Source organism: Lampris incognitus, chromosome 2 (genome assembly GCF_029633865.1).
Source record: "Lampris incognitus isolate fLamInc1 chromosome 2, fLamInc1.hap2, whole genome shotgun sequence".
In the NCBI taxonomy this organism is placed as follows: Eukaryota; Metazoa; Chordata; class Actinopteri; order Lampriformes; family Lampridae; genus Lampris; species Lampris incognitus.
The window spans coordinates 150,554,071-150,578,762 of NC_079212.1; the positions used below are offsets into that span (position 1 = coordinate 150,554,071).

Genomic DNA, 24,692 nt, shown 5'->3' on the forward strand with positions numbered 1-24,692 from the left:
AGTAAATGTTCCAAGAACTGGAAAGTACCTTCGGGCGTATCTTAAAGAATTTGAACATCATTTACTACAGAATGTCATGAAGTCGATGTCAACTGATATTAATCAAAAATATATGAATTTGTAAAGGAAGTGCACTTAAAGTCTATTATATAAAGATAATAAAGTCAATTTGGTTGTGGACTACTTGGGGTTCAGAAAGTGCATGCTCTATTGCCTACAATTATAAAACAAATAGATTTGAAATGCAAATAAGGAAAAAAAGAAGAGAGGACAAGGAATTATAATATCATAGACAGACAGACACTATTATATGTTATATTTTATGGATGGTTCAGTATAGATCCAGCGGCAGGGTCACAAATAATGCAGCCTACATACGTATACGGTTTCCCTCTTCACTGTGTATCAGTACCATCACAGAAAGTTGAAACCGTTCATCTGGACACAATGTTTATTGAGAGAAACGTTTCTTAAGTCAAGTCAAATTTATTTGTATAGCCCAATATCTCAAATTACACATGTGCCTCAGGGGGCTTTACAGCAACACAACATCCTGTCCTTAGACCCTCACGTCTGATAAGGAACACCTCCCTAAAAACCTTTAACGGGGCGAAAAATAGGAAGAAAGCTCAGGGAGAGCAACAGAGAAGGATCTCCCTCCCAAGACTTACAACGTGACATGATGTTGTGTTTACACAATTTACACAATACAACATTGAAAGAGGATAACACAATTATAATGGGATTATAAAATATATGAAGAACATGATGAGGTGGATGCCAAGCAGTGTCCAGACACCACAAGAACAGCCTAGGACCTGGGCCACGTGACCACCATCATGATGTAGACCTGATGGCAGGACAGACTACACATGCACACAACAGACTCACATCACACCATTCACATGTGCGGGAGAAGAAACAAGAAAAAAAAACATTGGTCACACATCTTAGTGAGAGGAGGGTACAACATTGAACCATGATAACAAAATTACATGGATTCATAAGATATATAAAGAGAAAATGTGATGAGGGGGATAACAACCAGTGTCCAGATGGTGACCACCATCACCATGGAGACCTGGGAGGAGGACAGACTGCACGTGCACACAAGGGAGACTCACATCACATAATTCACAGCACGTCATTCAGCAGGCCATCAGACCTCTGGAGCTTGTTCAGAAAGCTGCAGCTCGTCTGGTGTTCACCCGCCCTAAGTTCTCCCACACAACTCCCCTTCTCATGTCCCTACACTGGCTCCCAGGAGCTGCTCGCATCCAGTTTAAGACTCTGGTGCTAGCCTACAGGGCAGAGAAAGGAACAGCTCCTTCCTATCTCCAGGCCATGGTCAAGCCCTACACCCCCGCCAGACCACTTGGCTCTGCTGTCTCGGGACGCCTGGTTGCCCCGTCACTCAGAGGCCCCTGCTGCCGATCGACCCGGTCCCGGCTCTGTTCTGTCCTGGCCCCACAGTGGTGGAATGAACTCCCCACTGATGTCAGGACAGCGGAGTCGCTGCCCATCTTTCAGCGCAGGTTGAAAACTCACCTCTTTAAGAACTACTACCCTGTTACTTGTTCTTACCACTTATTGTATTCACTCGTTAAAAAAAGAACAAATCTCTTGTGCTTTTACTGTAGCACTGGTTTTGCTCTTAGATGCTTGTTTAGATGCACTTATGACCTCTGATGACTAGTAGTTCTCCTGATCTCCTACGTTAAATGATGCTCTTATTGTAAATCGCTTTGGATAAAAGCGTCGGCTAAATGACTGTAATGTCATGTAATGTCCTGTAATGAAATGTAATTCACACACACAAAAGAAGAGAAAGCAGAAGACATCATTCAGAGAGAGAGAAAAGACGTGAGAGAAGACAACAGTTTGCAACAGTCAATAATCTATACTCCATAATCTATAATCTATACTTTATACTCTATACTCTATAATCTGTACTCTATAATCTATACTCTGTAATCTATAATCTATACTCTATAATCTATACTCGATAATCTATAATCTATACTCTGTAATCTATACTCGATAATCTCGTCGGCAGAACAGTGGTTGGTAATTTATTGAGACAGAAAACCAACCCGCCATCCAGTACAGGTTGTGAAGCACTCAACTTAAAGGCAACTAGTTGTAAACTAAGGCAAAAAGATGAGTTTTAAGTTTGGATTTAAAGACTCAACAGACTCTGATTGTCTGATGGCAGCAGGCAGGTTATTCCACCACAATGGAGCCCGATAGGAAAAGGCCCTGCTGCCACCAGCTGACTTCTTTTTAACCTTGGGTACACACAGGAGCCCTGTATTTTGAGAACGAAGTGCTCGAGATGGCATGTAAGGTTTAAGGAGATCAGACAGGTAGGATGGAGCAAGTCCATTTAGGATTTTATAAGTCAGCAGAAGCACCGTGTACTCTGATCTAACATGGATAGGAAGCCAATGAAGGGAGGCAGGAATTGGTGTAATATGGTCACATTTCCTAGTTTCAGTTAGGATTCTAGCAGCAGCATTCTGAACCATCTGAAGACTTTTAGTACTAGAATGTGGCAGACCTGAGAACACAACATTACAGTAACCAAGTCTGGATGAAACAAATGCATGTATTAGAATCTCTGCGTCAGCCATGGACAGGAAGGACCGAATTTTAGCTATGATACGTAAGTGAAAAAAGGCAGTCTTGTTGATTTCTTTAATGTGCTTATCAAAGGAAAGGCTGGGATCAAACGTAACACCAAGATTTTTGGCTGCCACACTTTGTAAAATCACAGAGTTGTCGATTGTTATCGTTACTTGATCAAATTGGTGTCTGTGTCTAGCAGGGCCAATGACCAGCATCTCGGTTTTTTTCATTCATTCATTCATTTTCAGCCGCTTCTCCAGGGTGGGGTCGCGGTGGCAGTAAGCTAAGTAGGACACTCCAGATGTCCCTTTCCGCAGCAACGCCCTCCAGCTCCTCTGGGGGATCCCAAGGCATTCCCAGACCAGATTGGACATGTAGTCCCTCCAGCGAGTTCTGGGTCTACCCCGGGGTCTCCTCCCAGTTGGCCGTGCCCGGAAAACCTCCAAAGGAAGGCGCCCAGGAGGCATCCTAATCAGATGCCTGAACCACCTCAACTGGCTCCTTTCGACGTGAAGGAGCAGCGGCTCTACTCCAAGCTCCCTCCAGATGTCCGAGCTCCTCACCCTATCTCTAAGGCTGAGCCCAGACACCCTACGGAGGAATTTCATTTCAGCCGCTTGTATCTGTGATTTCACCCTTTCGGTCATTACCCAAAGCTCATGACCATAGGTAAGGGTTGAAACGAAGATTGACTGGTAAATTGAGAGCTTTGCCTTCGGGCTCAGCTCCCTCTTCACCACAATGGTCGAGTACAACGTCCTCATTACTGCTGATGCTGCACCAATCTGCCACTCAGTTTTATCCGAATTTAAAAGCAGGAAATTTAGTGACATCCAATTTTTCACCGCAGCCAAGCAGGCCTCTAAATTAGTCATTTGAGTATGATCATCAGCCCTTATAGGCACATACAGCTGAGTATCATCTGCATAGCAATGGAATTTGTTTGTTTGTTTATTTATTTTTTATCTCGAACGTTAATTTTAAAAAAAATTATAATAAAAGAAAACAAAATCAAAACAAGCAAGCAATATCATCATCAAACATCTGTTTTAAATCTCGGCAGTTCATTTATTCCATGACTGTGTATAATTTGGCCAAGAGGTGAACTATAAAGAGAGAAAAGTAGAGGGCCAAGAACTGAGCCCTGAGGTACACTATATTTAACGTCAGAGAATTTTGATGTAATGTTATTATAGCAGACACAATGTATTCTTCAATGTGTAAGACTTAAGCCAAGTGAGACCTGAGCCAGAGGCACCAGATTTACAATTTATTCTGTCTAATAGTATACAGTGATCAATGATGTCAAAGGCTGCATTGAGGTCCAGTAGTAGAAGCACAGAATCGGAATCAGAGTTCATAGCTAGTAGAGGATCGTTCACCACTCTGGTCAGAGCAGTTTCAGTGGAGTGAAAGACCCTGACAGCCAATTGAAAATGTTCATATAGATAGTTTTCTTCTATATGGGTCAAAAGTTGTTGATACACAACTCTCTAGTACTTTAGAAAAGAAATGATGATTAGGGACTTGTCGATAGTTATTAAAAGACCCTGGATCAAGGTTCTTCCTGTCCATGACTGACGCAGAAACTCTAATACATGCATTTGTTTCATCCAGACTTGATGACCGTAATGTTCTGTTCTCAGGTCTGCCACATTCTAGTACTAAAAGTCTTCAGATGGTTCAGAATGCTGCTGCTGCTAGAATCCTAACTGAAACTAGGAAATGTGACCATATTACACCAATTCTTGCCTCCCTTCATTGGCTTCCTGTCCATGTTAGATCAGAATACAAGGTGCTTCTGCTGACTTATAAAATCCTAAATGGGCTTGCTCCATCCTACCTGTCTGATCTCCTTAAACCTTACATGCCATCTCGAACTCTTCGTTCTCAAAATACGGGGCTCCTGTGTGTCCCCAAAGTTAAGAAGAAGTCAGCTGGTGGCAGCAGGGCCTTTTCACAACCTGTACTGCATGGAAGGTCAGTTTCTGTCTCAATGAATTTACCAACCTCTGTTCTGCCGATGAGATTATAGAATATGGAATATAGAGCACAGATTATAGAGTACTGATTATAGAGTATAGATTATAGAGTATTGATTATAGAGTATAGATTATTAACTATTGCAGACTGTTCTCTTCTCTCACACGTCTTTTCTCTCTCTCTCTGGATGATGTCCTCTGCTTTCTCGTAATTAAAATCTTAAAATCTTAAAATCATATACTTCTGTTGCCCAGTTTCAGTGTTATGTCCTTCTCTCACTAAGATGTATGACGTTTTTTCCCCCTACGTGGTGATGGTGGTCACGTGGCTCGGGTCCTGGGCTGTTCTGGTGGCGTCTGGACTCTGCTTGGCATCCTCCTCATCACATTCTTCATATATTTTATGATTCCATCATAACTGTGTTATCCTCTTGCAATGTTGTATTGTGTAAAGTGTGTAAACACAACATCATGTCACGTTGTGCGTCTTGGGAGAGAGATCCTCTGGTGCTCCCCCCGAGCTTCCTCCCTGTTGTTCCTCCCTGTTAAAGGTTTTTAGGGGGTTGTTCCTTATCCCATGTGAGGGTCTACGGACAGGATGTTGTGTTGCTGTAAAGCCTCCAGAGGCAAATGTGTAATTTGTGATATTGGGCTATACAAATAAAACTGACTTGACTTGAATGAAATACTAGATTTGACAATACCCAAAGACAGAAACCCAAGCAAAACATTTGTTTTCATGTAACTCTGAGGGACTGTAGTTTTCACGACCCCATTTGTAATCAAATCATGGCGCCCCCTGTGGACTCTCATACAGGCTTGAACCCACATGATTTTATCTGCCATGGTGTTTTAATCTAATATGGTTATATACTTATGTAGTTGTGTAGTTGTGTAATTTTGTACTTGCTTATTGTGTGATTGATGCAGAGATGTATGGGTGCAAAGTTTTGTGGTTGTTTAGTTGTATAATGGTGTAGTTGTAATGTTTTGTTGATGTATAGTTGTACAGTTGTGTATCTTTATCGTTCCTGTAGTTGTGTTGTGTAGTTGTGGTACTTCTTACCCTCCACTTTAGGAAGCGTCTTTAAAGGAGAAGCCTGGAAACACACACACACACACACACACACACACACACACACACACACACACACACACACACACACACACACACACACACACACACACACACACACACACACACAGGGAGTTTGTGACTTGATGACAGTGGAAAGTAGAGATGCTGCGATCGATCGGCCGCCGATCATTATCAGCCGATATTCATGCTGCATAGTTAGATCGGAGTCATAAAGGCCGATCAGAAGAGCGACCAGATGACGCAAAACACGTGACACGTTCCTCTGCGCGCGGCAAAAGAAGCTCGTTAAAATGGCGTCACCGGTCTGGCAGTTCTACAAGGTAAAGTCGCTAGAAGCGGTGTGTGTGGAGCAGAATCCCTGGACCCTCCCGACCACAAGTACTCAGCAACAGCTGGGCCGGCCTGCAGCAGGACTACAGCCAGACGTGGCTACCTGCTGGGATGTGCTACAGAGTCCACTAGACTACAGGAAGACATAGCTACCTGCTGGGATGTGCTACAGAGTCCACTAGACTACAGGAAGACGTAGCTACCTGCTGGGATGTGCTACAGAGTCCACTAGACTACAGCCAGACGTAGCTACCTGCTGGGATGTGCTACAGAGTCCACTAGACTACAGGAAGACGTAGCTACCTGCTGGGATGTGCTACAGAGTCCACTAGACTACAGGAAGACATAGCTACCTGCTGGGATGTGCTACAGAGTCCACTAGACTACAGGAAGACGTAGCTACCTGCTGGGATGTGCTACAGAGTCCACTAGACTACAGGAAGACGTAGCTACCTGCTGGGATGTGCTACAGAGTCCACTAGACTACAGGAAGACGTAGCTACCTGCTGGGATGTGCTACAGAGTCCACTAGACTACAGGAAGACGTAGCTACCTGCTGGGATGTGCTACAGAGTCCACTAGACTACAGGAAGACGTAGCTACCTGCTGGGATGTGCTACAGAGTCCACTAGACTACAGCCAGACGTAGCTACCTGCTGGGATGTGCTACAGAGTCCACTAGACTACAGGAAGACATAGCTACCTGCTGGGATGTGCTACAAAGTCCACTAGACTACAGCCAGACGTAGCTACCTGCTGGGATGTGCTACAGAGTCCACTAGACTACAGGAAGACGTAGCTACCTGCTGGGATGTGCTACAGAGTCCACTAGACTACAGCCAGACGTAGCTACCTGCTGGGATGTGCTACAGAGTCCACTAGACTACAGCCAGACGTAGCTACCTGCTGGGATGTGCTACAGAGTCCACTAGACTACAGGAAGACGTAGCTACCTGCTGGGATGTGCTACAGAGTCCACTAGACTACAGCCAGACGTAGCTACCTGCTGGGATGTGCTACAGAGTCAACTAGACTACAGGAAGACGTAGCTACCTGCTGGGATGTGCTACAGAGTCCACTAGACTACAGGAAGACGTAGCTACCTGCTGGGATGTGCTACAGAGTCCACTAGACTACAGGAAGACGTAGCTACCTGCTGGGATGTGCTACAGAGTCCACTAGACTACAGGAAGACATAGCTACCTGCTGGGATGTGCTACAAAGTCCACTAGACTACAGCCAGACGTAGCTACCTGCTGGGATGTGCTACAGAGTCCACTAGACTACAGGAAGACGTAGCTACCTGCTGGGATGTGCTACAGAGTCCACTAGACTACAGCCAGACGTAGCTACCTGCTGGGATGTGCTACAGAGTCCACTAGACTACAGGAAGACGTAGCTACCTGCTGGGATGTGCTACAGAGTCCACTAGACTACAGGAAGACGTAGCTACCTGCTGGGATGTGCTACAGAGTCCACTAGACTACAGGAAGACGTAGCTACCTGCTGGGATGTGCTACAGAGTCCACTAGACTACAGGAAGACGTAGCTACCTGCTGGGATGTGCTACAGAGTCCACTAGACTACAGGAAGACGTAGCTACCTGCTGGGATGTGCTACAGAGTCCACTAGACTACAGCCAGACGTAGCTACCTGCTGGGATGTGCTACAGAGTCCACTAGACTACAGGAAGACGTAGCTACCTGCTGGGATGTGCTACAGAGTCCACTAGACTACAGGAAGACGTAGCTACCTGCTGGGATGTGCTACAGAGTCCACTAGACTACAGGAAGACGTAGCTACCTGCTGGGATGTGCTACAGAGTCCACTAGACTACAGGAAGACGTAGCTACCTGCTGGGATGTGCTACAGAGTCCACTAGACTACAGGAAGACGTAGCTGCCTGCTGGGATGTGCTGCAGAGTCCACTAGACTACAGGAAGACGTAGCTACCTGCTGGGATGTGCTACAGAGTCCACTAGACTACAGGAAGACATAGCTACCTGCTGGGATGTGCTACAGAGTCCACTAGACTACAGCCAGACGTAGCTACCTGCTGGGATGTGCTACAGAGTCCACTAGACTACAGGAAGACGTAGCTACTTGCTGGGATGTGCTACAGAGTCCACTAGACTACAGCCAGACGTAGCTACTTGCTGGGATGTGCTACAGAGTCCACTAGACTACAGGAAGACGTAGCTACCTGCTGGGATGTGCTACAGAGTCCACTAGACTACAGGAAGACGTAGCTACCTGCTGGAATGTGCTACAGAGTCCACTAGACTACAGGAAGACGTAGCTACCTGCTGGGATGTGCTACAGAGTCCACTAGACTACAGGAAAACGTAGCTACCTGCTGGGATGTGCTACAGAGTCCACTAGACTACAGGAAGACGTAGCTACCTGCTGGGATGTGCTACAGAGTCCACTAGACTACAGCCAGACGTAGCTACCTGCTGGGATGTGCTACAGAGTCCACTAGACTACAGGAAGACGTAGCTACCTGCTGGGATGTGCTACAGAGTCCACTAGACTACAGGAAGACGTAGCTACCTGCTGGGATGTGCTACAGAGTCCACTAGACTACAGGAAGACGTAGCTACCTGCTGGGATGTGCTACAGAGTCCACTAGACTACAGGAAGACGTAGCTACCTGCTGGGATGTGCTACAGAGTCCACTAGACTACAGGAAGACGTAGCTGCCTGCTGGGATGTGCTGCAGAGTCCACTAGACTACAGGAAGACGTAGCTACCTGCTGGGATGTGCTACAGAGTCCACTAGACTACAGGAAGACATAGCTACCTGCTGGGATGTGCTACAGAGTCCACTAGACTACAGCCAGACGTAGCTACCTGCTGGGATGTGCTACAGAGTCCACTAGACTACAGGAAGACGTAGCTACTTGCTGGGATGTGCTACAGAGTCCACTAGACTACAGCCAGACGTAGCTACTTGCTGGGATGTGCTACAGAGTCCACTAGACTACAGGAAGACGTAGCTACCTGCTGGGATGTGCTACAGAGTCCACTAGACTACAGGAAGACGTAGCTACCTGCTGGAATGTGCTACAGAGTCCACTAGACTACAGGAAGACGTAGCTACCTGCTGGGATGTGCTACAGAGTCCACTAGACTACAGGAAGACGTAGCTACCTGCTGGGATGTGCTACAGAGTCCACTAGACTACAGGAAGACGTAGCTACCTGCTGGGATGTGCTACAGAGTCCACTAGACTACAGGAAGACGTAGCTACCTGCTGGGATGTGCTACAGAGTCCACTAGACTACAGGAAGACGTAGCTACCTGCTGGGATGTGCTACAGAGTCCACTAGACTACAGCCAGACGTAGCTACTTGCTGGGATGTGCTACAGAGTCCACTAGACTACAGCCAGACGTAGCTACTTGCTGGGATGTGCTACAGAGTCCACTAGACTACAGAGTCCACTAGACTACAGAGTCCACTAGAACAGAGCCGGGCACACTATCTGCTTATGCAGCCGCCCAGTGACGTGTGGGTGATCATTCAGTCAAAATGACCTACAATTAATTCATGACAACATATCAAAACCTCGCTCTCGTTACCAGTATGCCGTGTTATAACGTATTTTAACCATGTTTTTTTGTCCTTGTGCTTCGTTGCCTCCCAATAAATAAACACTTGTCCATTTATGATATGTTGTCAGCTCTTAATTATATTTCTGCAATGCTATTAAGAATAGTTACTTTTATTGCTATAAACAGTAAATAAACAAATAATGCTACACAATAATCACGTTAAATGGAAGACCCCACACCCACCCTGTGGTCGGCTATCGGTATCGGCCCATTCTGATTCCGTGATTGGCAATAGGTACCCGGCCACAAAAACCCTGATCGGAGCATTCCTAGTGGAAAGTGAATTTCATCCATGTATCTGTCAGGAATCTACCGGTCAATAAGTCAGTAAAGACTTGTGAATTCAACCTGCTGACTGTGATCAGAGAGGTAGCACTAAAAACACTAAGATTAAACAATGAAACCTGACCAACTGAGTTAAGACCACTGGACTGAGTTAAACCACTGGGATGACTGAGGTAAAACCACTGGACTGAGTTAACACCACTGGACTGACTGAGTTAACACCACTGGACTGACTGAGTTAACACCACTGGACTGACTGAGACAACACCACTGGACTGACTGAGTTAACACCACTGAACTGACTGAGTTAACACCACTGGACTGTCTGAGTTAACACCACTGGACTGACTGAGACAACACCACTGGACTGACTGAGTTAACACCACTGGACTGACTGAGATAACACCACTGGACTGACTGAGTTAACACCACTGGACTGACTGAGTTCACACCACTGGACTGACTGAGACAACACCACTGGACTGACTGAGTTAACAGCACTGGACTGACTGAGTTAACACCACTGGACTGACTGAGTTAACAGCACTGGACTGACTGAGACAACACCACTGGACTGACTGAGTTAACACCACTGGACTGACTGAGACAACACCACTGGACTGACTGAGTTAACACCACTGGACTGACTGAGTTAAACCACTGGGATGACTGAGGTAAAACCTCTGGACTGACTGAGTTAAAAGCACTGAACTGACTGAGTTAAAACCACTGGACTGACTGAGTTAAAACCACTGGACTGACTGAGTTAAAACCACTGGACTGACTGAGTTAAAACCACTGGACTGACTGAGTTAAAACCACTGGACTGACGTGAGTTAACACCACTGAACTGACTGAGATAACACCACTGGGATGACTGAGTTAACACCACTGGGATGACTGAGGTAAAACCACTGGACTGACTGAGTTAACCCCACTGCACTGACTGAGTTAACACCACTGGCCTGACTGAGTTAACACCACTGAACTGACTGAGATAACACCACTGAACTGACTGAGATAACACCACTGGACTGACTGAGTTAACACCACTGAGCTGACTGAGATAACACCACTGGACTGACTGAGATAACACCACTGAACTGACTGAGATAACACCACTGAACTAACTGAGATAACACCACTGGACTGACTGAGATAACACCACTGAACTGAATGAGTTAACACCACTGGACTGACTGAGATAACACCACTGAACTGACTGAGATAACACCACTGGACTGACTGAGTTAACACCACTGGACTGACTGAGTTAACACCACTGGGATGACTGAGGTAAAACCACTGGACTGACTGAGTTAACACCACTGCACTGACTGAGTTAACACCACTGGACTGTCTGAGTTAACACCACTGGACTGACTGAGTTAACACCACTGGACTGACTGAGTTAACACCACTGGTCTGTCTTGAGTTAACACCACTGGACTGTCTGAGTTAACACCACTGGACTGACTGAGTTAACACCACTGGACTGACTGAGTTACAACCACTGGGCTGTCTGAGTTAACACCACTGGACTGACTGAGTTAACACCACTGGATTGACTGAGTTAACACCACTGGACTGACTGAGTTAACACCACTGGACTGACTGAGTTAACACCACTGGACTGTCTGAGTTAACACCACTGGACTGACTGAGTTACAACCACTGGACTGGCTGAGTTAACACCACTGGACTGATTGTGTTAACACCACTGGACTGACTGAGTTAACACCACGGGACTGACTGAGATAACACCACTGGACTGACTGACTTACAACCACTGGACTGACAGAGTTAATACCACTGGACTGACTGAGTTAACACCACTGGACTGACTGAGTTAACACCACTGGACTGACTGAGTTAACACCACTGGACTGACTGAGTTAACACCACTGGACTGTCTGAGTTAACACCACTGGACGGACTGAGTTAACACCACTGGACTGACTGAGTTAACACCACTGGACTGACTGAGTTACAACCACTGGACTGACAGAGTTAACACCACTGGACTGACTGAGTTAACACCACTGGACTGACTGAGTTAACACCACTGGACTGACTGAGTTACAACCACTGGACTGACTGAGTTAACACCACTGGACTGACTTAGTTAACACCACTGGACTGACTGAGTTAACACCACTGGACTGTCTGAGTTAACACCACTGAACTGACTGAGTTACAACCACTGGACTCTCTGAGTTAACACCACTGGACTGATTGTGTTAACACCACTGGACTGACTGAGTTAACACCACTGGACTGACTAAGTTAACACCACTGGACTGACTGAGTTAACACCACTGGACTGACTGAGTTAACACCACTGGACTGACTGAGTTAACACCACTGGACTGACTGAGTTAACACCACTGGACTGACTGAGTTACAAACACTGGACTGACTGAGTTAACACCACTGGACTGACTGAGTTAACACCACTGGACTGACTGAGTTAACACCACTGGACTGTCTGAGTTAACACCACTGAACTGACTGAGTTACAACCACTGGACTGTCTGAGTTAACACCACTGGACTGACTGAGTTAACACCACTGGACTGACTGAGTTAACACCACTGGACTGACTGAGTTAACACCACTGGACTGACTGAGTTAACACCACTGGACTGACTGAGTTAACACCACTGGACTGTCTTGAGTTAACACCACTGGACTGACTGAGTTAACACCACTGGACTGACTGAGTTAACACCACTGGACTGACTGAGTTAACACCACTGGACTGACTGAGTTAACACCACTGGACTGTCTGAGTTAACACCACTGGACTGACTGAGTTAACACCACTGGACTGACTGAGTTAACACCACTGGACTGTCTTGAGTTAAAACCACTGGACTGTCTGAGTTAACACCACTGGACTGACTGAGTTAACACCACTGGACTGACTGAGTTACAACCACTGGGCTGTCTGAGTTAACACCACTGGACTGACTGAGTTAACACCACTGGATTGACAGAGTTAACACCACTGGACTGACTGAGTTAACACCACTGGACTGACTGAGTTAACACCAATGGACTGTCTGAGTTAATACCACTGGACTGACTGAGTTACAACCACTGGACTGGCTGAGTTAACACCACTGGACTGACTGTGTTAACACCACTGAACAGACTGAGATAACACCACTGAACTGACTGAGATAACACCACTGGACAGACTGAGTTAACACCACTGAACTGACTGAGATAACACCACTGGACTGACTGAGATAACACCACTGAACTGACTGAGATAACACCACTGGACTGACTGAGATAACACCACTGAACTGACTGAGATAACACCACTGGACTGACTGAGTTAACACCACTGGACTGACTGAGTTAACACTACTGGGATGACTGAGGTAAAACCACTGGACTGACTGAGTTAACACCACTGGACTGTCTGAGTTAACACCACTGAACTGACTGAGTTACAACCACTGGACTGTCTGAGTTAACACCACTGGACTGACTGAGTTAACACCACTGGACTGACTGAGTTAACACCACTGGACTGACTGAGTTAACACCACTGGACTTTCTGAGTTAACACCACTGGACTGACTGAGTTAACACCACTGGACTGACTGAGTTAACACCACTGGACTGTCTTGAGTTAACACCACTGGACTGTCTGAGTTAACACCACTGGACTGACTGAGTTAACACCACTGGACTGACTGAGTTACAACCACTGGACTATCTGAGTTAACACCACTGGACTGACTGAGTTAACACCACTGGATTGAATGAGTTAACACCACTGGACTGACTGAGTTAACACCACTGGACTGACTGAGTTAACACCACTGGACTGACTGAGTTAACACCACAGGACTTTCTGAGTTAACACCACCGGACTGACTGAGTTACAACCACTGGACTGGCTGAGTTAACACCACTGGACTGACTGTGTTAACACCACTGAACTGACTGAGATAACACCACTGAACTGACTGAGATAACACCACTGGACAGACTGAGTTAACACCACTGGACTGACTGAGATAACACCACTGGACTGACTGAGTTAAACCACTGGGATGACTGAGGTAAAACCTCTGGACTGACTGAGTTAACACCACTGGGATGACTGAGTTAACACCACTGAACTGACTGAGATAACACCACTGGACTGACTGAGTTAACACCACTGAACTGACTGAGATAACACCACTGGACTGACTGAGATAACACCACTGAACTGACTGAGTTAACAGCACTGGACTGACTGAGTTAACACCACTGGGATGACTGAGTTAACACCACTGGGATGACAGAGTTAACACCACTGGACTGACTGAGTTAACACCACTGGACTTTCTGAGTTAACACCACTGGACTGACTGAGTTACAACCACTGGACTGGCTGAGTTAACACCACTGGACTGACTGTGTTAACACCACTGAACTGACTGAGATAACACCACTGAACTGACTGAGATAACACCACTGGACAGACTGAGTTAACACCACTGAACTGACTGAGATAACACCACTGGACTGACTGAGATAACACCACTGAACTGACTGAGATAACACCACTGGACTGACTGAGATAACACCACTGAACTGACTGAGATAACACAACTGGACTGACTGAGTTAACACCACTGGACTGACTGAGTTAACACCACTGGGATGACTGAGGTAAAACCACTGGACTGACTGAGTTAACACCACTGGACTGACTGAGTTAACACCACTGGACTGACTGAGTTAACACCACTGAACTGACTGAGATAACACCACTGGACTGACTGAGTTACAACCACTGGACTGACTGAGTTAACACCACTGGACTGACTTAATTAACACCACTGGACTGACTGAGTTAACACCACTGGACTGTCTGAGTTAACACCACTGAACTGACTGAGTTACAACCACTGGACTCTCTGAGTTAACACCACTGGACTGATTGTGTTAACACCACTGGACTGACTGAGTTAACACCACTGGACTGACTAAGTTAACACCACTGGACTGACTGAGTTAACACCACTGGACTGACTGAGTTAACACCACTGGACTGACTGAGTTAACACCACTGGACTGACTGAGTTAACACCACTGGACTGACTGAGTTACAACCACTGGACTGACTGAGTTAACACCACTGGACTGACTGAGTTAACACCACTGGACTGACTGAGTTAACACCACTGGACTGTCTGAGTTAACACCACTGAACTGACTGAGTTACAACCACTGGACTGTCTGAGTTAACACCACTGGACTGACTGAGTTAACACCACTGGACTGACTGAGTTAACACCACTGGACTGACTGAGTTAACACCACTGGACTGACTGAGTTAACACCACTGGACTGACTGAGTTAACACCACTGGACTGTCTGAGTTAACACCACTGGACTGACTGAGTTAACACCACTGGACTGACTGAGTTAACACCACTGGACTGTCTTGAGTTAACACCACTGGACTGTCTGAGTTAACACCACTGGACTGACTGAGTTACAACCACTGGACTGTCTGAGTTAACACCACTGGACTGACTGAGTTAACACCACTGGACTGACTGAGTTACAACCACTGGACTGACTGAGTTAACACCACTGGACTGACTGAGTTAACACCACTGGACTGACTGAGTTAACACCACTGGACTGTCTGAGTTAACACCACTGAACTGACTGAGTTACAACCACTGGACTGTCTGAGTTAACACCACTGGACTGACTGAGTTAACACCACTGGACTGACTGAGTTAACACCACTGGACTGACTGAGTTAACACCACTGGACTGTCTGAGTTAACACCACTGGACTGACTGAGTTAACACCACTGGACTGACTGAGTTAACACTACTGGACTGTCTTGAGTTAACACCACTGGACTGTCTGAGTTAACACCACTGGACTGACTGAGTTAACACCACTGGACTGACTGAGTTACAACCACTGGGCTGTCTGAGTTAACACCACTGGACTGACTGAGTTAACACCACTGGATTGACTGAGTTAACACCACTGGACTGACTGAGTTAACACCACTGGACTGACTGAGTTAACACCACTGGACTGTCTGAGTTAATACCACTGGACTGACTGAGTTACAACCACTGGACTGGCTAAGTTAACACCACTGGACTGACTGTGTTAACACCACTGAACTGACTGAGATAACACCACTGAACTGACTGAGATAACACCACTGGACAGACTGAGTTAACACCACTGAACTGACTGAGATAACACCACTGGACTGACTGAGATAACACCACTGAACTGACTGAGATAACACCACTGGACTGACTGAGATAACACCACTGAACTGACTGAGATAACACCACTGGACTGACTGAGTTAACCCCACTGGACTGACTGAGTTAACACTACTGGGATGACTGAGGTAAAACCACTGGACTGACTGAGTTAACACCACTGGACTGTCTGAGTTAACACCACTGAACTGACTGAGTTACAACCACTGGACTGTCTGAGTTAACACCACTGGACTGACTGAGTTAACACCACTGGACTGACTGAGTTAACACCACTGGACTGACTGAGTTAACACCACTGGACTTTCTGAGTTAACACCACTGGACTGACTGAGTTAACACCACTGGACTGACTGAGTTAACACCACTGGACTGACTGAGTTACAACCACTGGACTATCTGAGTTAACACCACTGGACTGACTGAGTTAACACCACTGGATTGAATGAGTTAACACCACTGGACTGACTGAGTTAACACCACTGGACTGACTGAGTTAACACCACTGGACTTTCTGAGTTAACACCACTGGACTGACTGAGTTACAACCACTGGACTGGCTGAGTTAACACCACTGGACTGACTGTGTTAACACCACTGAACTGACTGAGATAACACCACTGAACTGACTGAGATAACACCACTGGACAGACTGAGTTAACACCACTGAACTGACTGAGATAACACCACTGGACTGACTGAGATAACACCACTGAACTGACTGAGATAACACCACTGGACTGACTGAGATAACACCACTGAACTGACTGAGATAACACAACTGGACTGACTGAGTTAACACCACTGGACTGACTGAGTTAACACCACTGGGATGACTGAGGTAAAACCACTGGACTGACTGAGTTAACACCACTGGACTGACTGAGTTAACACCACTGGACTGACTGAGTTAACACCACTGAACTGACTGAGATAACACCACTGGACTGACTGAGATAACACCACTGAACTGACTGAGTTAACAGCACTGGACTGACTGAGTTAACACCACTGGGATGACTGAGTTAACACCACTGGGATGACAGAGTTAACACCACTGGACTGACTGAGTTAACACCACTGGACTTTCTGAGTTAACACCACTGGACTGACTGAGTTACAACCACTGGACTGGCTGAGCTAACACCACTGGACTGACTGTGTTAACACCACTGAACTGACTGAGATAACACCACTGAACTGACTGAGATAACACCACTGGACAGACTGAGTTAACACCACTGAACTGACTGAGATAACACCACTGGACTGACTGAGATAACACCACTGAACTGACTGAGATAACACCACTGGACTGACTGAGATAACACCACTGAACTGACTGAGATAACACAACTGGACTGACTGAGTTAACACCACTGGACTGACTGAGTTAACACCACTGGGATGACTGAGGTAAAACCACTGGACTGACTGAGTTAACACCACTGGACTGACTGAGTTAACACCACTGGACTGACTGAGTTAACACCACTGGACTGTCTTGAGTTAACACCACTGGACTGACTGAGATAACACCACTGAACTGACTGAGTTAACAGCACTGGACTGACTGAGTTAACACCACTGGGATGACTGAGTTAACACCACTGGGATGACAGAGGTAAAACCACTGGACTGACTGAGTTAACACCACTGGACTGACTGAGTTAACACCACTGGACTGACTGAGATAACACCACTGGACTGACTGAGTTACAACCACTGGAATGACAGAGTTAACACCATTGGACTGACTGAGTTAACACCACTGGACTGACTGAGTTAAAACCACTGGACTGACTAAGTTAACACCACTGGACTGACTGAGTTACAACCACTGGACTGACTGAGTTAACACCACTGAACTTCCTGAGTTAACACCACTGGACTGACTGAGTTACAACCACTGGACTGTCTGAGTTAACACCACTGGACTGACTGAGTTACAACCACTGGACTGGCTGAGTTAACACCACTGGACTGACTGTGTTAACACCACGGAACTGACTGAGATAACACCACTGAACTGACTGAGATAACACCACTGGACAGACTGAGTTAACACCACTGAACTGACTGAGATAACACCACTGGACTGACTGAGATAACACCACTGAACTGACTGAGATAACACCACTGGACTGACTGAGATAACACCACTGAACTGACTGAGATAACACCACTGGACTGACTGAGATAACACCACTGGACTGACTGAGTTAACACCACTGGACTGACTGAGATAACACCACTGGACTGACTGAGATAACACCACTGGGCTGACTGAGTTAACACCACTGGACTGACTGAGTTAACACCACTGGACTGTCTGAGTTAACACCACTGAACTGACTGAGTTACAACCACTGGACTGTCTGAGTTAACACCACTGGACTGACTGAGTTAACACCACTGGACTGACTGAGTTAACACCACTGGACTGACTGAGTTAACACCTCTGGACTGTCTTGAGTTAACACCACTGGACTGACTGAGTTAACACCACTGGACTGACTGAGTTAACACCACTGGACTGACTGAGTTAACACCACTGGACTGACTGAGTTAACACCACTGGACTGACTGAGTTAACACCACTGGACTGACTGAGTTAACACCACTGGACTGTCTGAGTTAACATCACTGGACTGACTGAGTTAACACCACTGGACTGACTGAGTTAACACCACTGGACTGTCTTGAGTTAACACCACTGGACTGTCTGAGTTAACACCACTGGACTGACTGAGTTAACACCACTGGACTGACTGAGTTACAACCACTGGACTGTCTGAGTTAACACCACTGGACTGACTGAGTTAACACCACTGGACTGACTGAGTTAACACCACTGGACTGACTGAGTTAACACCTCTGGACTGTCTTGAGTTAACACCACTGGACTGACTGAGTTAACACCACTGGACTGACTGAGTTAACACCACTGGACTGACTGAGTTAACACCACTGGACTGACTGAGTTAACACCACTGGACTGTCTGAGTTAACATCACTGGACTGACTGAGTTAACACCACTGGACTGACTGAGTTAACACCACTGGACTGTCTTGAGTTAACACCACTGGACTGTCTGAGTTAACACCACTGGACTGACTGAGTTAACACCACTGGACTGACTGAGTTACAACCACTGGACTGTCTGAGTTAACACCACTGGACTGACTGAGTTAACACCACTGGACTGACTGAGTTAACACCACTGGACTGGCTGAGTTAACACCGCTGGACTGACTGAGTTACAACCACTGGACTGACTGAGTTAACACCACTGAACTGACTGAGATAACACCACTGAACTGACTGAGATAACACCACTGGACTGACTGAGTTAACACCACTGAACTGACTGAGATAACACCACTGGACTGACTGAGATAACACCACTGGACTGACTGAGATAACACCACTGAACTGACTGAGATAACACCACTGGACTGACTGAGATAACACCACTGAACTGACTGAGATAACACCACTGGACTGACTGAGTTAACACCACTGGACTGACTGAGTTAGCACCACTGAACTGACTGAGATAACACCACTGAACTGACTGAGTTAACACCACTGGACTGACTGAGATAACACCACTGGACTGACAGAGTTAACACCACTGGGATGACTGAGTTAACACCACTGGGATGACTGAGGTAAAACCACTGGACTGACTGCGTTAACACCACTGGACTGACTGAGTTAACACCACTGGACTGACTGAGATAACACCACTGGACTGACTGAGTTACAACCACTGGACTGACAGAGTTAACACCACTGGACTGACAGAGTTAACACCACTGGACTGACTGAGTTAACACCACTGGACTGACTGAGTTACAACCACTGGACTGACTGAGTTAACACCACTGGACTGACTGAGTTAACACCACTGGACTGTCTGAGTTAACACCACTGAACTGACTGAGTTACAACCACTGGACTGTCTGAGTTAACACCACTGGACTGACTGAGTTAACACCACTGGACTGACTGAGTTAACACCACTGGACTGACTGAGTTAACACCACTGGACTGTCTGAGTTAACATCACTGGACTGACTGAGTTAACACCACTGGACTGACTGAGTTAACACCACTGGACTGTCTTGAGTTAACACCACTGGACTGTCTGAGTTACAACCACTGGACTGTCTGAGTTAACACCACTGGACTGACTGAGTTAACACCACTGGACTGGCTGAGTTAACAACGCTGGACTGGCTGAGTTAACACCGCTGGACTGACTGAGTTACAACCACTGGACTGGCTGAGTTAACACCATTGGACTGACTGAGTTAACACCACTGAACTGACTGAGATAACACCACTGAACTGACTGAGATAACACCACTGGACTGACTGAGATAACACCACTGGACTGACTGAGATAACACCACTGAACTGACTGAGATAACACCACTGGACTGACTGAGATAACACCACTGAACTGACTGAGATAGCACCACTGGACTGACTGAGTTAACACCACTGGACTGACTGAGTTAACACCACTGAACTGACTGAGATAACACCACTGAACTGACTGAGTTAACACCACTGGATTGACTGAGTTAACACCACTGGACTGACTGAGATAACACCACTGGACTGACTGAGTTACAACCACTGGACTGACAGAGTTAACACCACTGGACTGACAGAGTTAACACCACTGGACTGACTGAGTTAACACCACTGGACTGACTGAGTTACAACCACTGGACTGACTGAGTTAACACCACTGGACTGACTGAGTTAACACCACTGGACTGTCTGAGTTAACACCACTGAACTGACTGAGTTACAACCACTGGACTGTCTGAGTTAACACCACTGGACTGACTGAGTTAACACCACTGGACTGACTGAGTTAACACCACTGGACTGACTGAGTTAACACCACTGGACTGTCTGAGTTAACATCACTGGACTGACTGAGTTAACACCACTGGACTGACTGAGTTAACACCACTGGACTGTCTTGAGTTAACACCACTGGACTGTCTGAGTTACAACCACTGGACTGTCTGAGTTAACACCACTGGACTGACTGAGTTAACACCACTGGACTGGCTGAGTTAACAACGCTGGACTGGCTGAGTTAACACCGCTGGACTGACTGAGTTACAACCACTGGACTGGCTGAGTTAACACCATTGGACTGACTGAGTTAACACCACTGAACTGACTGAGATAACACCACTGAACTGACTGAGATAACACCACTGGACTGACTGAGATAACACCACTGGACTGACTGAGATAACACCACTGAACTGACTGAGATAACACCACTGGACTGACTGAGATAACACCACTGAACTGACTGAGATAGCACCACTGGACTGACTGAGTTAACACCACTGGACTGACTGAGTTAACACCACTGAACTGACTGAGATAACACCACTGAACTGACTGAGTTAACACCACTGGATTGACTGAGATAACACCACTGGACTGACAGAGTTAACACCACTGGGATGACTGAGTTAACACCACTGGGATGACTGAGGTAAAACCACTGGACTGACTGCATTAACACCACTGGACTGACTGAGTTAACACCACTGGACTGACTGAGATAACACCACTGGACTGACTGAGTTACAACCACTGGACTGACAGAGTTAACACCACTGGACTGACAGAGTTAACACCACTGGACTGACTGAGTTAACACCACTGGACTGACTGAGTTAACACCACTGGACTGACTGAGTTACAACCACTGCACTGTCTGAGTTAACACCACTGGACTGACTGAGTTAACACCACTGGACTGACTGAGTTAACACCACTGGACTGACTGAGTTAACACCACTGGACTGTCTGAGTTAACACCACCGGACTGACTGAGTTAACATCACTGGACTGACTGAGATAACACCACTGGACTGTCTGAGTTAACACCACTGGACTGACTGAGTTAACACCACTGGACTGTCTGAGTTAACACCACTGGACTGTCTGAGTTAACACCACTGGACTGACTGAGTTGACACCACTGGACTGACTGAGTTACAACCACTGGACTGTCTGAGTTAACACCACTGGACTGACTGAGTTAACACCACTGGACTGACTGAGTTAACACCACTGGATTGACTGAGTTAACACCTCTGTAACGAGTCTTTTAGTTAAAAGAGGGACCAACAGTTAAAGTTGTGCCTTTAACGTTCTCACTGACTTGTTCTTGTGTTTTCTCTCCGGGTAACTGGGCTTCTTCTCCCCGCTCTCCGTTTTGGAAAACGTTTCTATTATGTTTTTTACTATTGTTATTCTTGCCAAACTTTCGCAATTGCCTGGATTTTGTCGTGTTTTTATGTAAATATTGATTTCTTCATTCATTCTCCATTCATTTTCGAAAATGTGCTGCAAATTCAAAATTAATTTTGATATTCAAAATTATCCAAAGGAGTTGAATCAAGTGCAACTGGACTTGGTATGTATCAGTGAAGACGTTTCACCTCTCATCCAAGAGGCTTCCTCAGTTCTGCCTTTCTGACTAGACCAAGCTAGTCTGACTAGAACAAGCTAGTCTGGCTGGACCAAGCTAGTCTGACTAGAACAAGCTAGTCTGACTAGACCAAGCTAGTCTGGCTGGACCAAGCTAGTCTGGCTAGACCAAGCTAGTCTGACTAGACCAAGCTATTCTGGCTGGACCCAGCTAGTCTGGCTAGACCAAGCTAGTCTGGCTGGACCGAGCTAGTCTGACTAGACCAAGCTAGTCTGGCTGGACCAAGCTAGTCTGACTAGACCAAGCTAGTCTGGCTGGACCAAGCTAGTCTGACTAGACCAAGCTAGTCTGGCTGGACCAAGCTAGTCTGGCTAGACCAAGCTAGTCTGGCTGGACCAAGCTAGTCTGACTAGAACAAACTAGTCTGACTAGACCAAGCTAGTCTGGCTAGACCAAGCTAGTCTGGCTGGACCAAGCTAGTCTGACTAGACCAAGCTAGTCTGGCTGGACCAAGCTAGTCTGACTAGACCAAGCTAGTCTGGCTGGACCAAGCTAGTCTGGCTGGACCAAGCTAGTCTCTTTGTGTCCCGATGTTTGGCCGCGCCCGTCGTTACGGGAGCTGTTGATTTGCATCTGTTTAGCAGCGACGGTGGTTGGGGGGGTTAGTTCCGGCTTCATTATCCGTGGTCATGAGAGTGGTTGGAGCCGTTAGTGACCGACTGCTGTTCTTGGAGGCTAGGCTTAGCCACTCATGTCTATGGCTCTTGTTAGCGACGGGCCCTGCTAAACATCGGGACACAAAGAGCCACGCATATCAATAGCTCTGACAACGACTCCTAGAGGATAAATACTGAGTCTCATCAGCAGCCAGTCAGACTAGCTTGGTCTAGTCAGACTAGCTTGGTCTAGCCAGACTAGCTTGGTCCAGCCAGACTAGCTTGGTCTAGCCAGACTAGCTTGGTCTAGTCAGACTAGCTTGGTCTAGCCAGACTAGCTTGGTCTAGCCAGAATAGCTTGGTCTAGCCAGAATAGCTTGGTCTAGTCAGACTAGCTTGGTCTAGTCAGAAAGGCACGAACTGAGGAAGCCTCTTGGATGAGAGGCGAAACGTCTTCACGGATATATACCAAGTCCAGTTGCACTTGATTCAACTCCTTTGGAGAACCATGACGAGCTGGATGAATGAGAACATTCACAGAGATATTCAAAATCATTATTATTATTATTGTTATTATTATTATTGCTATTATTATTATTATTATTATTATTGTTGTTGTTGTTGTTGTCATTATTATTATTATTGTTGTTATTATTATTATTGTTATTGCTATTATTATTAGTATCATTATTATCATTATTATTATTGATGTTGTTGTTGTTATTATTGTTGTTATTATTGTTGTTGTTATAATTGTTATTGTTGTTGTTATCATTGTTATTGTTGTTGTTGTTATTGTGGTTGTTGTTGTCGTTGTTATCATTATTGTTGTTTGTATATTAGTATTATTAGTAGTATTATTATACATTTGCAGCTGTTGTTGTGACTGTGAGTGCTTTCTGAGCCGTACCTGTGGGGTGGGTCGTCTGTTGTGGTCCACCATGTCCAGTAGAGGGTAGTGTTGTCTGAGCTGCTCGATGCTCACAGCCTTCTGGAAACCCAGACTGGTGAGCTGCCAGTTAAGCTTGAAATAATCATGATGCTTCCCATGTGAATGGTCAAATCCACATTACAATAAAGCCATGAGAGATGTCTCCTCACTTAACCCTTAGTATCGCCGTTGTTGGATCATTAGAGTCACTCAGGTCCACGGAGGGCATGGATTCCAACAAACCAACCAACAAAGATCAAAAACAACAATCCATCTAAACTTGGATTGTTTTCCAAGTAACTTGTTTGTTTGGTAAGAAATCCCTTTCCTGAACTGATCACCAGGATCAATCAGCAGAGGAGGTAAATCCAGCAGTGACGACACAACACGCGTCCACTGCA

The 24,692-nt window shown here is 46.1% G+C and overlaps 1 protein-coding gene across 1 annotated transcript in view; it reads right to left on the bottom strand.

The window, feature by feature from the left end:
* zgc:77375 (uncharacterized protein LOC402927 homolog) overlaps positions 1-24,692 on the bottom strand; it is a 103,104-nt gene that overhangs the window by 3,470 nt on the left and 74,942 nt on the right. The window contains exons 4-5 of the mRNA XM_056301942.1: positions 24,271-24,364; positions 5,677-5,710 (exon numbers count right to left, since the gene is read on the bottom strand). Of these exons, the coding sequence (XP_056157917.1) occupies positions 5,677-5,710; positions 24,271-24,364 (128 nt within the window). The remainder of the gene's footprint in view (positions 1-5,676; positions 5,711-24,270; positions 24,365-24,692) is intronic.